This window comes from Leopardus geoffroyi, chromosome A2 (assembly GCF_018350155.1).
Source record: "Leopardus geoffroyi isolate Oge1 chromosome A2, O.geoffroyi_Oge1_pat1.0, whole genome shotgun sequence".
NCBI lineage: Eukaryota > Metazoa > Chordata > Mammalia > Carnivora > Felidae > Leopardus > Leopardus geoffroyi.
This window is the reverse complement of record NC_059331.1, coordinates 88659615-88677795: the sequence shown is the minus strand read 5'-3', so window position 1 is coordinate 88677795 and position 18181 is coordinate 88659615. Positions and strand designations below refer to the sequence as shown.

At 35.2% G+C, this 18181-nt stretch overlaps 1 protein-coding gene across 4 annotated transcripts in view; it reads left to right on the top strand.

Moving 5' to 3' along the window:
* Positions 1 to 18181, top strand: part of SEMA3A (semaphorin 3A) — a 467148-nt gene that overhangs the window by 318867 nt on the left and 130100 nt on the right. For all 4 annotated transcript variants that reach the window (XM_045494648.1, XM_045494647.1, XM_045494649.1 and 1 more), the window contains one exon: positions 16493 to 16612. In XM_045494648.1, the coding sequence (XP_045350604.1) occupies positions 16493 to 16612 (120 nt within the window). The remainder of the gene's footprint in view (positions 1 to 16492; positions 16613 to 18181) is intronic.

Sequence of the window (18181 nt, the reverse complement as noted above, 5' to 3'; positions counted from 1 at the left end):
TAAAAGGACAAAGCACAGGCTTTGATTAATTACATATTAGCAAACATGGCAAATTTCATCCTTGAAAATTTCACTTTAAATATAGTGATGATAAGTTACATTGCACCTTCATCGTAAACATTTTTTTGGCTATGTAAAAGTGGACCACAAAAAACGTTCTGTCAAGGGACGCCTGGGTGGCTCAGTAGGTTAAATGCCTGACTTTGGCTCAGGTTATGATCTCATCATTTGTGAATTTGAGCCCCACGTCGGTCTCTTTGCTGACAGCTCAGAGCCTGGAATCTGCTTCACATTCTGTGTCTCCCTCTCTCTCTGCCCCTCCCCTGCTCATGCTCTGTCTCTCTTTCTCAAAAATAAATGAACATTAAAAAAAAAGTGTGTTCTGTCAAATATTAAACTGTCCCAAGTTGATACTTATGTTAGGACTATTGGAAAGGAGTAAAGAGGAAAAAACAATGGTGTAGGAGTCCAGAGAAGTCAGGAATGTTATGTTGAAACCCCCAATGACTCATTAACTGTACTTAGGCAAGTATTCTGATTTCTGGAGTGCTTTATTATTTTATCCATTAAATGAGACATTACATATTTTATAAGTGGTAGAAACAAGTTTAAGAGTTTTTGTGAAAATTATTTAAAAGAAGAAAATACTTCGTAAGTCTAAGGCAAAAAAACCCATAACTGAATACACAAAAAATTATTAACGTTAAAACGCCATGCTTACCATTAACAGATTATTTTGAAAGATCTCAATGTGATATTAACTAAGGATGGATAGAAGTAGAGATTTTACCAGTATGCACCTGTGACTTTTAAAAACAGACTCTTTCCATTTCTGTTGAAGTTTAACAAGTGAAGACATGAATACGTATAATTATTGAGAATCTTTCCTGTGTCAAGTACTATGATGATTTAAATGCTATTTTGTAAATGTAATTTTAATGACACCTTTATGAGGTGGATATCACTACTTCCATTTTCTTGATCAGAAAATACAGTGATTCAGAATATTCATTCAAAGCCTTTTCATCCATAATTTTAGAACATTTTGAGTACTATGCTAGAAGTTGAGATCAGAATGTCTGTGCTTCTGATGAAGTTTTTGGTGTCATGTGGCATATATGGATTTGAATTTGCCTGTTAACACACAGGAACAGTAAGGACTAATAAATACTTTACGTATTCTGGTCGCATCAAGGGTGTGGACGTAATAACAACCAGCTCACAGCATTCCTGTAAGACTCAATCACAAATGAAATTATTGCATAGGCTATAATGCATTGTATAAAATTTATATTAACTATTATTAGTGTTCCTGGTACATGTAATAGAGTTGCTTAGGCAATTTCTTAGCAAAAACATCATTCATGAAATTAATTTGATCCTCTTTAAAGATCATGATCACTGTAGTGTTGCACTATTCTGAATTCAATTCAATTTTGAAATTGAAGATAATATGTACTTATCTGGCAAATTATCTGGATTTTATAATAAGCATTTATAATAAGCACTGTAGGCAAGTACTGAGTGTATTTGATATAGTGATTGAATCAGCTTACTCATTTACTAAGATAGCACATAATCTTTAGTGTTTGTGGTTTCCAAAATTCACCTCACTGTATTTCCCTTATCTTTTATGGCTCTCCTCTCATCTGCCCTTCCCTCCTCTTCTTCCTTCCCTCCCCTCCCACTTTGGTATAAGTACTAAACACCAAGGGATTCTGGTGTTAACACAGATGCAGTTAGTTCAGCAGGTGCAATAAAGTCATGATCTGCATAGTGCCATAAGGGTAACCCTAATTATGACCTCAGAGGTTTCCTCTCTAAGAAAGGCAACTTTATTTTATTTTCCAGGCTTATTGAAAATGCTGTGGTTTTCATAGAACTAAATTGAAAGGAACTAAGACATATAGAGTTTGCTAAGTCGGATACAAGGTATTAATTGCACATGATCATTTCCTAGCACTTTGTAATAAACATTCTGAAGACTTACAAGTCGTACTCCATAAATTATGGTAGAGATAGGTAATTATGTGTGCATCGAGATATTTAAATTTTTGAAGGTTTAATGATATGGTAATATTAGCCATACTAATCTTTTTAAAAGTCAACTAATTAATGTAACATGATAAAGTGTTCGTGTTTTGGTTATTCCTTTATCTTCTGTTAAATTATAGCAGTTCAATTCCAGCATATTTTGTTTTCTCTTTCTTAGCACTTATTTGATAAAATAAAAATGTAACAGTTTTCATATATTTTGGTTAAAAATGTATTTTTCCTCTAGTTGTCAACAACAATATATTCAAATAGGAAAATAGATTTCTTACTATTTTTCTGGTAACCCATCTCATTCCTTTAATAATGCTTTTCATTGACCTATTATTCAATATATTTTGTGCATTTCAAATGCATTTTATTAAAATTTCTTTTCAGATAACCTAATTTATGTAACTTAATTTACATATATATTTCACTTAAATAAAATATGTGCCATTTATTCATTATTTTTGAACTTTAATATATAAATGCAATTTTCCATTTCTTCCCTAATACATGATTTTAGAAAAATAGCAATTAGTAGGCTTCCTGGATTTTTAACATTTTTCCCTGATAAACATAAAAAAATAGCTTTGGTATTTTTACCAATAATTTCTTAATCACTTAGCAAGAAATACTAAGAGTAAAGAGTTTTTAAGAATTTACATCCAGTACCTGATTTTTGAAGTGACATGGATGGTTTGATAGAAATTCTGCACTGTATCTTGAATAAATAATAGTCAGCTGTGACATATGGACAATAATTCCTTTCAAAGAATTCTTGTGATGCTGAAAGCCACAGGAATGAGGCTTAGTTTTTGCAGCCATTGGGACTCCAAGATAGAGTTGTAACCAAAATAGGAACTGACCTGAACATTTATAGAAAAGTAAACTAATGACCTGCTTGAATGCTCTCCATGGTTTCTAGGATCTGAGTTTACTGTTTCCCTCTGGTTTTAGTGTTTTCTTAAGAAGTCCTCTAGAAATAAAGCTCCTTTAAACAATCCTTCCTGGAGGAAGTGCTGTCTTCTCAGTAGTGGATTTAGATGTAAGAGTACGATAGGAAAAGTAAGGCAAAGACACTGACTGATGCATATTATATATCATGTTATGATATATAATATATATTTCAGATATATATACCTTGAAAGTGGGTCATTCTTAATTCTGGTTAAGATGGTTAAGACAACACAGCCACCTGGGTAGTCAGGATATGCCACTAGATTGAACATTCATAGTTCCTGTACATCCATAGTTCCTGAACCTACATAGTTCACTGAGTGTAGCATCATACAGAAAATTGAACCCTTTCCCATCCTGCCAGGCAGCTGAAAAGATACACACCATCGTTTCTCATGGCTCAGTTTTGTATCAAACACATATGTTAAATCAGCAGCTGGAATTCAAGCCAGCTATCCACAAAGATGGACTTTGTGGTAAAGAAGGAATCTGCATCCTGAGAGACATTTATATTTCCTTTCTTTCTACATATATGTGTAGATCAAGGGAGAAAGAGAATATGAATGGGTCTTAGACTGCTGGTAATGACATTTCTGACAACAACATTACTCTAAATTTATTTTTGTTTTCCTTTTGTGGAAGTGAATATACCGGCTATATTCCTAATATGCTTTCTTAGTGTAGCAGGCTCTATCTACACTTTTATGTTGTTGGGGCATTTCTATATTAGAGGAGTGAAATGCTCATGAACTTTTCCATTGTTGTAACTTGAGAGTTGTAATTTGAAAAAAAAATACATAGAATATTATTGGACAGAGTCCCTGAATAAGAAGATAAATGCAATCCAGATATCTCTATTCTGACTGCTATTATTCACCTTTACTTTCATTTTTGATATTTTTCCTGGTGCTTAAAATCCACTTTGTTATTCACAATAACATTTCTATTGAGGGATTAACTTCCTTGACCCTGTTTTGCAAATGAAAACTGAATACATGCTAAGCTGGTAAAAGAATCTGTTTCGAATCAATAGCTCTCTGTATCTTCTTTGTTTATCCTACTAAACCATCTCTCTTTGCACTAAGTTTCAATAAAACCAAATGGCAACCGTATGACTCTTAGAAATATTTTGAACATCATTGGAAATCAAAATTTCAACCATCTGAGATGAACAAAAAAAAGCAGATTCTCATAACATCGCTATTGTTGGAAACATTTCAAAGCGTATTGTCATGCACCTGAATTTTGGGACATTTTTGCAATTCTTGAGGGATTTATTTTTATATTTTTGTCCTTAGTTGTTATTCATTTTTAATGCTATGATGTATTATAACATGTCTATCAAATTTATCATGGCTCAAATTACAGGGCTTTAGCAACACTATTTTTTGCCAAGTGAATGCAATGGAGAATTTGAAGCCACACATGAATCTTAAGTTTCAGTACAGTCCAAAACGCACATTAGTCATTGAAATTCATTTGCTTTTCTAGAGTGAATTTCATTTTTTAAGGATATATATGACCTTTTTTTAAAGGTCAAAGTTGGCATCAACTTTAATTTTTTAAAAATTTTCTTCTAAGGAATTCAAGGCATTTTAATTTTTTTTTAAATGGATGGTTGAATTACCTCCTAATTCTACAGAAATCATAAGGCTTCATTAAATCTCAAAACCTTGATGTATAATCATTGGGAGATATTTTTTCATGGGTCTTTCATATAATTCTGCATATCTGATGAATAGAGGCCCTAACTGCCATTTTACAGAATTTAAAGGATATTTGAAGGATATTTGTATAGGGAAGAGACTTGGAACATAGTGTCTCCCTCTTAAACAAAAGGCTGGTTTGCAAGCCTTGAGCAGTTAGAGGTAGTGTCTCCCTCAGGGCACAGGGCAGGTATGCTTACCATCCAGTACAATAAACTATCATCTCCCTCAATATATAATGGCAAGCATGCTTGTGACTATAATAAAATAGTCAGGTTCCCTTAACCCAAGGCTTCTCTGCTGTAATGCAACTCACTGCACGTACAGGTTGTCACCAGATCCTCTTCATACTGTGCACTAGGAATTGGAGCTTGGGGAACCAGCATGAGAATGCTGGTACAATGACTAATATTTTTGTGGGTAATAATGTCCTTTGTCTCTGATTCAAGAGCCACGTATATTCTGCCAGCATGAATGAAACTGTATTTGAATAACTTGTTATCTTCTAAGTTAGAAAAAAATCATAGACCCTTTACAATTCTTGACAATATTGGTTGTAATTTTCTGCAGGCATTTTAGATGATGAAAGACTATGTTCACTGTGTTCATTTTTTTTAAGTTTATGTATTTTTGCGGAGAGAGAGAGAGACAGAGCGTGAGTGGGGGAGGGGCAGAGAGAGAGGGAGACACAGTATCTGAAACATTCTCCAGGCTCTGAGCTGTCAGCACAGAGCCCGACGTGGGGCTCGAACTCACGGACAGCGAGATCATGACCTGAGCCAAAGTCGGGTGCTCGACCGACTGAGCCACCCAGGCGCCCCCAGACCACTCATTTTTCGTGAAAGACAGTGAAAATCTTGTCTTATAAAAGCCACAGAAATGAACATAGATTTTTATGCACATGCACATATGTGTGTGTTCTTCTGCTTGGGGGTCAATATCAGGTAAACTGAGCAAAGTGATTACAGTTTAAATTCAGCATTCAGAAGTAATAATAATAATAATGATCACTTGAGGTGAGCTTAGTATAACATATAGAATTCTGGAATTACTATGTTATATACCTGAAACTAATGTAACATTGTGTGTCTTCTATGCTTCAATAAAAAAAGAAAAAAAAATATCCACACAAGTGGACTAAACTAACACTTAATGGGAGCTTAGTGTATATACCCGCTGCTCTAAATGCACTGCTTTTATTAACTAATTTTTGTAACTCGTATTTGGTTATAGGGTACATATTTTCCTGGCGCACCTGGGTAGCTCAGTTGGTTAAGCGCCTTGATACCGGCTCAGGTCATGATCTCATGGTTTGTGGGTTTGAGCCCTTGTCAGGCTCTGTACTGCCAGCATGGAGCCTGCTTGGAACTTTCTTACCCTCTCTCTCTGTTCCTCCCTTGCTTGTGTGCACATGCACACACATTTTCTCTCCCAAAATAAATAAATAGGCTTAAAAAAAGATACGCATTTGCTTTCAAAGCAACTGGAAGAATCAGTTTTGTATCTTAGGTAGAAGATGCATCAAAAATGAAGCTTTGGCATTAAAGATATTTTAGAAACTAGATTTTATTCATATTTTGAATTAATATGTTTTATAATATGGCAAAATAAGACAGTGATTATTGTGTTTGAATTGCTATGGACCGAGTCTCATATATATAAACTTAGGGTTTGTTTCTTGTTTTGGTTTTTTGGTAATCTTTTGAGTTCAGGATTAAATTTTAAATGCACTTACAAAGTAAGGCTAGCACTTAAAATAGGAACAGTATGTAAAACTTGAAGAGAGTTTACAGATTTTAGATTATATTTTTTAAATTGGATCCCTCCCTCGGTGGTTGAAGTGAAATTCATATATTTGGCATTGGTTGACAAACTGTTACCTAGATTTGATTGGACACTGTATTTCATGCAGATATCAGTATATATACTTTTAGAGTGTAGTAAGCATTTTATGCTTTCTAAGGTTTATTAGAATGATTTGGACAGTTCCTCTGGGGTTTTCTAACTACATAGTTAGCAGGTGTTCCAGGTAATACTGACACGTAGCTTCTCATGGTCATCTTTGGTATTGTTTCTCTATGCACTTAATCTTAAGGTTTGGATTTCTGTTCATTTTCAATGCGTATGCTGACCATCGTGTCATAGATCTAATATGAACTCTGGAAGTATTTTTCTTGGATATGTTCTGTCTCAAGGCAAATAGGTTATGGTCAACTTTTGACTGTTTTTCTTTGATTTGTTCATGTTGTAATAAAAATCGCCATTATGTCTATCGGACATCACAAAACTTTCCTACAGTTCTTTTTATATCATTTAATTTTTATATAGTTTTCTTTACCACATTTTTAAGGGTGGTAAGGAAAACAGGATGCAAAATTATAGTATCTAAAAAATTGACACTATTTCAGGAAACTGAGAATCTTAAACTTTGTTTTTAGCTTTTATGCATTTAGAACAGAACATTCTTGGAGATTGTCATAATCACATTCAAGTTGAGTGCTAAGCACACTAAATATATTATACTCTCTATCCTATATGCTATACAACGTATTAAATATAGACTGACTATGTGTATATATGTACGTGTGTACATGTGTGTGAATCAAAATATTTTTTTGGTATTGTGTTTAAAGAGATACCAAAATTAGTATAACTTATTGATTCTAAGTCTTAATATGCGTTTTAAAAAGAATAACCATTTGCATTTGGAAACAGAATGATCAACCAATAAGTTGTATTTTTCTTTTTAAATGGATCAGATCCATGTTCCCCTTATAATATATCACAATGAGCTGTTTTATGGTAGTAAGTTATATATATAGCCTTTTATACGTTAGGGTTTGATCAGAGGCCAGAACTTGTATGAGCGATGTTAAAAAGGATTTTGTAACAGGGACTTGACCTTATACAGTTGTGGAAGATGGTGGAGAAATCCATGGATTTCTGGAATCTATTGCCTCTGAGTCAGGTAATGGGCCTGCCATTGTTGTGGGTCACCAGGATTGGCACTAGGGAAGAAAAGCAGACATTTAGTGGGGAAGAGCAAGGACCAACTGAAACTCGCAAGGATAAACTGTGACCCACAAGGACAAACTAGAGTTGGTGTCTCTTTCACCACTTCCAACTTTGATGACTTGGGTGACCTACAGAAGAAGCTGATGCTTTTTGCTATGGAGCTGCACAAGTACCAGGACCAGGTCTTATAGAAGCTAGCAAATAAGATCTGGTAGAGGGTGCAGGAGGGGCAGGCCCAATGCTAACATGGTGGCCAGCAGATCAGAACAACTTTGGGACTTTTATGGTTGCAGTTCAACTTCTGCCTTGCACATCTCATGCAAAATACTTTATGGCCAATCTTAACCAGTTTATGGGAAAGGGAATTCTACACTGTAGTTCCAGCTTATCTCAAGTGACACAGTACAATTCTGCCACAACTTTTTAATAATTGCTGCATTTGCTGTTTGACTGACAGTAATTCATGCCATCTACCACTTTGATGAAAAGAGTGACTATAACTTATAGTCCTCCACTCGTGGAAGACTGGAATTTTATGAAAATTCTAATGAACAACATGTAATTTCCCTTTGTAACAAAAATGGGCACATATTTTTAATATTCCATACCAATTTTACTAAATCCACCTCTCCTTATCATTAAGTATGGGCTTAAACTCCCTTATCTATCCTTAAAAGGAAGGAACAGGGGCGCCTGGGTGGTGCAGTCGGTTAAGCGTCCGACTTCAGCCAGGTCATGATCTCGCGGTCCATGAGTTCGAGCCCCGCGTCGGGCTCTGGGCTGATGGCTCAGAGCCTGGAGCCTGTTTCCGATTCTGTGTCTCCCTCTCTCCCTGCCCCTCCCCCGTTCATGCTCTGTCTCTCTCTGTCCCAAAAATAAAAAAAAAATAAAAATAAAAATAAAAAAAAAAAAAGGAAGGAACAATTCATAACGGAGTTCTTGCCCAAGGTATTGCACACTATAGTGAATGGCGTGAGAGGTGAGCATAGGTGGAAATATTCAAATCAAATAAACAGATGATTCCCTGTATTAAGAATAAGTTAGGGGCACCTGGGTGGCTCAATTAAGCGTCTGACTTTGGCTCAGATCATGATCTCACCACTCATGGGTTCAAGCCCTGTGTCTGGTGCTAACAGCTAGGAGCCTGGAGCCTGCTTTGGATTCTTTGTCACCCTCCTTCTCCCTCTGCCCCTCCTCCACTCACACTCTGTTTTTCTCTTTCTCTCAAAAATAAACATTAAAATTTTTTTTAAAAAAAGAATACTATAACCAGCTGATTATTTAGTAAGTACTAAGTTATTATGGTAAGTACTTTACTATATCACTATTCTCATTTTTAGTTGAGGAGACTGTGACTCAGAGATCCTAAGTAACTTTCTGATAGCCACACAGCAAATGAAAAATGTTGCCTGAATAATTCTAAACCATGTCTGACTGACTTTTAAAGCATCATGTTAAAACCCCCATGCTATTTCTGTTTTGTTATTATTAATTCATTACTTTTGCTCTATATGTTTTTTTAAATTTATTTATTTATTTAAATGTTGTCTGTGCCCAACATGGGGCTCAAGCTTATGACCCCAAGATCAAGAGTCACATACTCTTCTCACTGATCCAGCCAGATGCCCCTATATGTTTTCCTTAAATTCTCTGAGAATACCTTTTCAAGTTTGAATATCTATTTTAAAAAACTAACATCTTTATTAAATATTCATATAATCAAAATTTAAAATTCTAAAGGTCCAAATTTTCATTGTATTCAGAAATTATTTCTAAAATTAATGTATATGCACACATATATCTGTATTTCTAAAATTAATTATATATGCACACATATATCTGTATATGTGTGAATGTACATTATAGTATATACAAATTATATAGTATATATGGAGTATTATAAATGGCTAAGGAGTCTCCATATATTAGAAAATATATTAAGAGAACATTTTATATTATTAATTAATTAACAGCATTTAATACTTTTGATTAAGACTCCAACCAAAAATGTTTTCACTTTTCATGTTAGATAAGGTAGAAGGTAAAAGAGAGGTATATGTGAATGAAATCAAGCATTCCTTTAAAATGTGGATTTCATTTTTATTTCTCCTTCCTCATGGCTATATATCATACATAATTAAAGATGCAGTTTTTCTCCCTTATTTGAGTATTAGATTCTGTTAGGAGAAAGCATATACGTTAGGAATAAATATGCCAACTAATTCTATCCACAGTAAGCCTCTTTAAAAATTTTTTATGTTTATTTTTGAGAAAGAGAGGGAGAGAGACAGAGCATGAGTGGGCAAAGGGCAGAGAGAGTGGGAGACATAGAATCCGAAGCAGGCTCTAGGCTCTGAGCTGTCAGCACAGAGCCCGATGCGATGCAGGGCTCGAACTTGTGAACTGCGAGATCATGACCTGAGCCAAAGCCAGAAGCTTAACCAACAGAGCCAACCTGGTGCCGCAGGAAGCCTTTTTAGATTGTAACTCTACCTACTTGGTGTAAATCATGGACTTAGTTGCTATAAGGCATGAGCACCCAAGTACTCAACATGTTGCATAAAATTGGAAACCACATAGTATGGTTGAAATCAGAGTAGGGATTTTTGACTACTTAAATAGTTCTTCTGGCTTGGCAGGAAAATTCTTAAGTCGGTTTCACATAATACTTTATAATTGTATGCTTTCATTTGAATATAAGATAAAGAAGGTTTATTTTTTTATGGACCACCTACAATCAACTCAAGTGAATGATACAAATGTGATAATTAGATTGATAGCACAATATGAAAGAAAATATAAGCTAAAATGTAGATGTTATCAGTTTCTCTGGTCCATAAGTAACTTCTAGAGCTTCACAGCAGTCAATCCTGAGGTGAAAAGTCAGTCAAATGGGACATCTTAACAGAAATGAGTATTTACATAAAATGATTTGGCAGCTTTGTGTAGGAGTCTTCATTTAGTCTGTCACATAACTCGAGCCACTTTAAAATTTAATTTTCATCTGTTACAGGTTTAAAGATGTTATAGGTCAGTTAATGTGAATAGGCTTACATTCTTAAATAACTAGCCATGAAATGACACCAATTTTGTTGTCCTAGTTGAATCATTGTTTTAAAAAAATTTCTGAAATCAAAACACAACAAAACAAAGCTTTGAGGTGAACAGGTCAGTTGGTTTTATTAGTCCATCATTTTTCTTGATAATGAAGGTGAAAATGTCTCCCAAAATGGATAGAACAACCTACTCACCATATCACAAGGTGCATGTTAAGCAATTCCAGGTCACAAATTCAACATTAGATGGTTAATATTATAATTAGAACACAGTTAAGTCTTAGTTTTATTACCTATGCCTCTTTGAAGAAGAGATATATAACATCCTTTAATGAATGCCGAGGTATTAGAAAGACATGATTATGGATGATTAGGTCACAGCTGTAATAGCATAGTGTTAAAAGAAAAAAAAAAGAGAAAATATTATTGCTAGATAAGTATGAAACAGCTTACATAGAGGGATGAAGTGAGTGACAGGAACAATCTCACGGATTACTGCTTTGGCACGAAGATTCTAGTATTCAGCCAGCTTGCCAAATAAATTGACCAGAGAAAAAGAAAGTCAACAGATTAACTTCAGGAATTAAGCTTATTAATGGATTTTCATGCAGAAATGTATCCACCCATCATGATAGGAAAAGGATTCCTTTGCTTTCCCAGATGGTAGATTAAACATTAAAATATTTCTACATAAACTACATAGAGACTTTTTCTTCTAAATGAATGTTCGCTGACCTGAGGCAATACTACACTATACCCATTCATTTTGGGCGGATTTTTATTTGAACCAGAACAAGTTGTTAGATTTAATCATGAACTGAATATATTTGAATAGAAATTGTTCATCTTCACAGCCTTCTCTCCTTTTTTCTCTTATTTAGAGTAACATTTCACTGCTCCATCCATAATTTAAGAACATGCAAGGAGGTAATTGGAATTGGAGGTAAATTACATTCTTTTGTAGAAAGTATAATTATCGGAAGTTAGTTAAAAACACCTCAATTCTGTTTTAATTTTCATGCATGGAGCAGTTGTTTTGACAGATGGATGGACTTTATTTTTGTAACCGTCCGGGAAAAGTCTGCGTAACATAGTCTAATCAGTGCTACATATTTGTAATGTTTGTTTTTGAATCACAGTGCATTTGGCTCCTATATCTTTTTTCTGGGGGTAGACATTTTCTTTCTAATTTATTTTTCCAGGCTAATATCTCTTTTGTTTAATTCCTCTATCAATTTAATCTGAAAGCACTAGAAACATTGAAAAAATAAGTGTGAACGGTTTGTCACTAGGATGATGAATCATTGTTCTTCAGGTGCAGCCTTGGGGTTTACTGGTTTATTATTGCCCTTACTTTTACTTCTAGGAAAGTTAACAATTCATAATGCTGTTGGTCTGGAGTACATTTCAGTAAAATAAGAGGTCAGTATGGTTACCTGACTCTTGGGAAGCCAACTTGTTGCTAAACTTGTCTGTGTATATCAACTTAAATTCCAAAAAGGATCAAGGTTTGAAAAATGAATTCATTTTGAACTGATTACATTTTCTTTATTACGTTGTAAATCCGCCGGTGCTGAGCAAAGCAGTGCAGTAGTTTAATGCCAAAAAGTACATTACATTCTAAGTTTTAAGAATCGTCATGGTTCAAGAAAAGGTCAGAATCACTCTTCTTCTGTCTCCCTAGAACAGAAATGTGTGAAGTGTGTTTCCTTTTTCTGCCACGCTTCCTTCTTTTTTAGAGGAATGTCCAGGCTGCTTCCAAATAAAATGAGTATCCTGTTTTGGAACATTCAAAAAACAAAAACAAAAACAAAAAAAAAAACCTTGGCAGCAACAAGCTAGAGAGTGAAGGCAAATGAATGACAGAATTGATACTCTTTTATGTAGGTTTTCTGTTTAAAGAACAATCCTTGCTAACAATGTCTTCTTCAAATTTTTGGTTCTTCTCTGTCCAGTACTTTTAATTCACTGCTTCCATGCAGCTATTTTTAGCCAATTTTGAAAGTACTTCATTCACTGTCTTTGTTTCATTTCAAATGTCTTAACCTATTCTGTAAACCTAAGAAATTTCTCTCCATTCTATTTGCATCAACCTTCCTTTCAAAATAATGCTGAGCTAGCCCTGGGGCATGGCAACATTACAGCCTGCTGCCAACTAGGAGAGTTCACTGGGGAAATGAAGGGGATCATTCCAGGCCTTAGGCCAATTGGGTGGGTCTAGTCCCTTTGTAGCGCAGATAGAGTCTGTTATCAGTATTCTCAGTAGAACCCTTTGCCAGGTTTCACAGCTATAGTCTTGTGACTGATTTTTTTCCAGCAGCTCTGTAGAGGGCTAGCTGTCGTACTATAGTATTACTTCTTTGATAGTTAATAGACAACAAACTAAAATTATGATATTCAGTGTGGCTCACTTCTGTAGTTTTAAGAACCCTGAGTTTTTCAACCACTAATTATTGCTAATCAATTACCCAGTCTGTAAGAGATATAAACTCACCAGCCTATTGATTTTAGGACTGAAAACAGTTACAGAGATGGCATGGGTCTCCATTTGTCTTTACAAGTATCCATGCTCATAAAGTGTTTCCTTTTATTGTTGTCCCAGAGAACTAGGGTCTCTTCTCAGATTTCTAGGATGCACTTAGGTGTTACTAATGGGATTAGAGAATTTGGATTTGTATTCAGAATTGCATGTGTGTCTTTTAAGGCATGGCAGGCAAACTGGAAGCCTGTTCTTTTCTAAAATGAACAAGATGTCCATCTGGTTCTGCCACTATTATTTATTAGAATATTCGTTTGCTTACCAATATATACATAGCCATTTACTTGGTTTCAACATACGGTGCCGGAACTGGTTATTTATAATCATGAATGCTGTAATACTGAGTCCACAATTAGGGATGGCTGTCTTTATGTAAAAGAAGAGTATGTGGCCACCTACACGCTTCAAAAAATGGGGTGCTGTGAAACATTTTCCTGAAAATGCCTTCTTTGCAAATGACTGAATATTCTTTAAAGTACAAATAAATCCTTTGGGTAAGACTTATGAATGGCCTCATTTGTAAATGAGTTTATCAGATGTTTCCCTCTGCACAACCTCTTTCCCCTGCCTAGACATTCATGCCCTAGCCTCTTGGGAGGAGAGAAACTGTTGCAGAATGGGCAGTTTGTTGCTGAGAGTCTTGGAAGTTAGGCTCTATCTGTTTTGTCTAAGATGTACCATTAAATGTGGGTAAGATCCATATACTCTTTAAGTTAGGAAATTTTTCTTCATTGCAACTTCTAAAATTAATTGATTTGAGAGCTTAATTTTATATGCTGTACTGCTTTACCAGACAGAGTCAGGATTTAAGTGGCAAAACAGTGGGAGAAATTAGATGTTTATTTTAGTTACTTCCCTAAACTACTCAGCATATGTTAAGAAAGTATGAGGAGTCATAACTTGAAAGTTACATATTTTACCTTAAATAGGTCTCATTCATCTTTGGGGCAGTATATTAACAGGACACCATTAGGTTTCATCCCAGAAAAATCAGTGGTAATGGAAAGCAGTTATTTGAATTTAAATAACAATTATTCTGCTTAAGTTTGGTTGTCTGCTCCTTATTATGGGGGCAATAGAATTAAGACCAAAATTATCGGCTGCAAGCACAGAATACAAACATCATGTGGAAATGTACTTACATGATTGTAACACCTCAGTTATAAACGCCAACTGACCACATAAGTCCAAATGCATTCTGAGCTTTCATTTGAAAAGTCACATGTTACACAGAGTGAATTTGGAAGTGTTCCATGCTTTGAGGTGCTGGGATCAACACTATCTTCTATTATATTTGCCAGCCTTGCTCACATTAGAGTCTGCTTTTCATCTTTATCTGCATTTCTAGTTACATATTTGGTTCTTATTTCCAAATGTTTATAGGTAAAACACAAACTTAGGATAATCTATGATCAATAATAAAATAGTTTTCAATGAAGTTTTTATTATTTAGCATATGAGTATTCATTTGGCTACTTTCAAAGTGGATATTATGTATTCCATGATGAACTCATACTTTCTACTTATATGTATGTAATTTTTAAGATTCCTTATATGGTTAACAGACCATAACATTTTATTTGAAACTATTTTGACAGTTTGGGTTTTCTTTTCTTTTTTTTTTTCTTTTTAATATTGATATAGATTCACCTATTTAAAAATAATTTTGTGAGGTGCCTGGCTGGCTCAGTCAGGTAAGGGCCCAGCTCTTGATTTTGGCTCAGGTCATGATTTCTTGGTTCCTGAGATAAGCCCTGCATTGGGCTCTGCGGTGACAACGTGGAGCCTGCTCGGTATTCTCCCTCTCCCTCTCTCTCTGCCCCTCCCCCATTTGTGTGTGCACACATGCTCTCAAATAAATAAATAAACATTAAAAAAATAGTGAAAATGTTTTGCAAAAACTAAGTCTTTTCTGCTCTGGATTTTTTGGGTAATAAAATTATCAGTTTATATTCTGATTATCTGATTTTTCTCCCAAATCTTTCATCAACAGGGACAAAAGGCTGAGATTCCTATTTGTTTATAGAAAAACAGTTTCTTTCACAGCACCTGCAGGTAGAATATATAGAAAGGATATAAATGGCTCTGTCCATTTTATTTGTTATTAAAATTTTTTTTTAATGTTCATTTATTTTTGAGAGGGAGAGAGAGACAGACACAGAGCATGAGCAGGAGAAGGGCAGAGAAAGAGGGAGACACAGAATCTGAAGCAGGCTCCAGGCTCTGAGCTATCAGCACAGAGCCTGATGTGTAGCGGGAACCAACGAACTGTTTGTGAGATCATGACCTGAGCTGAAGTCGGATGCTCAACTGACTGAGCCACCCAGGTGCCCCTTTCTCCATTTTATTTTTCAAGTGATCTTTTATTTCAGAAGATACAATGGCAGGTATATCTAAACTATAAATAATAAGATATGACTAGAATATCTCCTAAGAACTAAGCATTCTTACCTGTGGGATTTGTGTCTCATTGGGCAGGGAATGCATGTATGGGTTCATGGGTTCAGGATGTCCATGAACCTCCTGAAAATATTTGTTAATTATAGCCACTCCATGAAAGATCTTTCCACCTACAGACATCCAGTACTCTAACGAATCTTCCCTATTTCGTAGAAATATACTCTGCATTGTCTTTGAGGCTGAAATGATGTTTTGGAGAGGAGGCAGCTTTACTTTCTTAGACTCTATAGAGGTTACTAATGAGCAGAACTGAAGTTTAAAGGCAGGCACCCATCATTATTGGCTACTACTAATGTTTAAAATTCATGTTTAATAAAAAGCTTTATTATCTTTTATTTTTGTTTTATTCTAAACTTAAAGCTTATTTTTGCAAAGAAATTTCATCAGTGTGTGCTTTAAGTAATCTTTAATTAATCATATCATTTCCTGTTCCCCTCATCTCTAGAAAAGTCACTTGTGATTAACAATTATCTATACCTTTATTCCACTTTTATATAAATAAATTACAAATAGCTTTAATGAACTGTTATGGAAGACAATTTTTTATTACCCCCCCCAAATGATAAGAGCTTTTATAGTTTATTTCATTAGATAATATGAACAAATAATGTTGTGAAAAAGACACAAAAGAAAAGAAATCTGTTCAAGCATGCCTAGCACCCTAGAGGATACCTCAGCCATGCTGACTGCTAGAACTCACTGGTTTTCCTTTTGTTTTACAGAAAGAATGTGCTAATTTCATCAAGGTGCTTAAGGCTTATAATCAGACTCACTTGTACGCCTGTGGAACGGGGGCTTTTCATCCAATTTGCACCTACATTGAAATTGGACATCATCCTGAGGTAAACTAAAGCTGGCTTTTAAAAACTGGTATTTGTCCATGACCCCTTCCTATTCAAATGCTTCATTACTAATTTCTTCAGCTCATTTAGCTTCTGGTTTGCTATTCAGTGGGATCTACTTCAAATTCAGATGCTGTTATTAATTTTAATCTGTGAATGCAAAAAGAATGAGACCATCACTCAACGATAACTATGGAACAGGAGGAAGGAAGGAAGAAAGCATTTGCTTTCGCCCTGGATTACAGAGTCCAATCCATTTTGCATGTGCAGCAGATGTCAGCAGGCTGAATGTGTACTGTTTTCTCCGTCATTTGTATATTGCCAGCTTTCCCCTCCATTTCCATCCTCCGCCAGAAGTGTCTGCCACCCCAGTTGTTTTCTTCTGCCTAGGGATTAAGGAAGGATGCCATACATGTGCACAATGGTCTGATCTCATGTTTGACCTAAATTATTCACATTTGTGTTCTTACTCAACTAAGCTTTCTTTCTCTATTTTGAGCTATAATGTTGGCAGTATGGAAAAGAAAAAGAAATGTTTCTTTAATTGGTTTAATATAAGAGATGTTTTAGTTAGGTAATTAAAGTTAGGTAAGTTTAAGTAACACTAGAGATTAGGGAAATACTGAAAGGAAAAGTTACGGATATTCAAAGTGGTTCCATGAATTGGGCTTACCAATAAGCCTTCAACTATAAGCCCTTTTATAATTTTTTGGCACTAAATGCCAAAAAGAACAAATGGTGAGAGCATCATTTGTGACAGAATTTTCTTCCAAATTGGAATTCAGAGATACTCAACAAATAAAGGATATATTTCTCCAATATTTTTGAAATCCCGAAGATAAAATATAATTCACACGTGAGCCACTTCTCTGTAGCTATAGATTCTCTCCCTAAATTTTCTGAAGGTGTCCTAAAGTGATACAAAAATGTTCTTTCAACCCAAAGGTTTAGAAATCAAAACAGTCTGTGCTATAACATCTTTGTAGACACCTTAGAGACTATGTGGTTTCTAGACCAAACACAATTATTATTACTTAACTGATGATCCTGGAAACATGAAAACACTTTCCCAAGGCCTCACCAGTGTAAGTATTTGCTCCTCATCAGCCAGTTACCCCCGGTGCATCCTTCCTCCTTCTTTCCCGTACAAGCACGTATAGTATACTTGCTGAAATACCCAAGAGTTTTAAGTAAAAACTAACTTTAAGGAAAGGCCGTTCTACTTAAATTACTTGTTTCATATTGATGAAATTAGGAATAATTCCTTGCACGTGATCCAGGAGACTTTGTATGCTTGACTTCCAGCACCTCCTGGAGAAATCTCTCCCTCTTTGCTTTCTTCTCATCTGTTCCTATAGTCACACACCCCAACAGTTAGGCCTGGGGTAATTGCCCCACTGTTCTGTACTCTGGAGAAAGCTCTAGAGAACTCCTTCCACATCGTATCGCACTTTTTCAGTCTGTCAGAGATCATGTTGTCCAGACAGAGCAATGGGATCAGGAGAGCTGAGCTCCTAGCACAGATTAATAGAAAAGACATGGGCTGTAAAGTCACATCTGGCTTCTGAT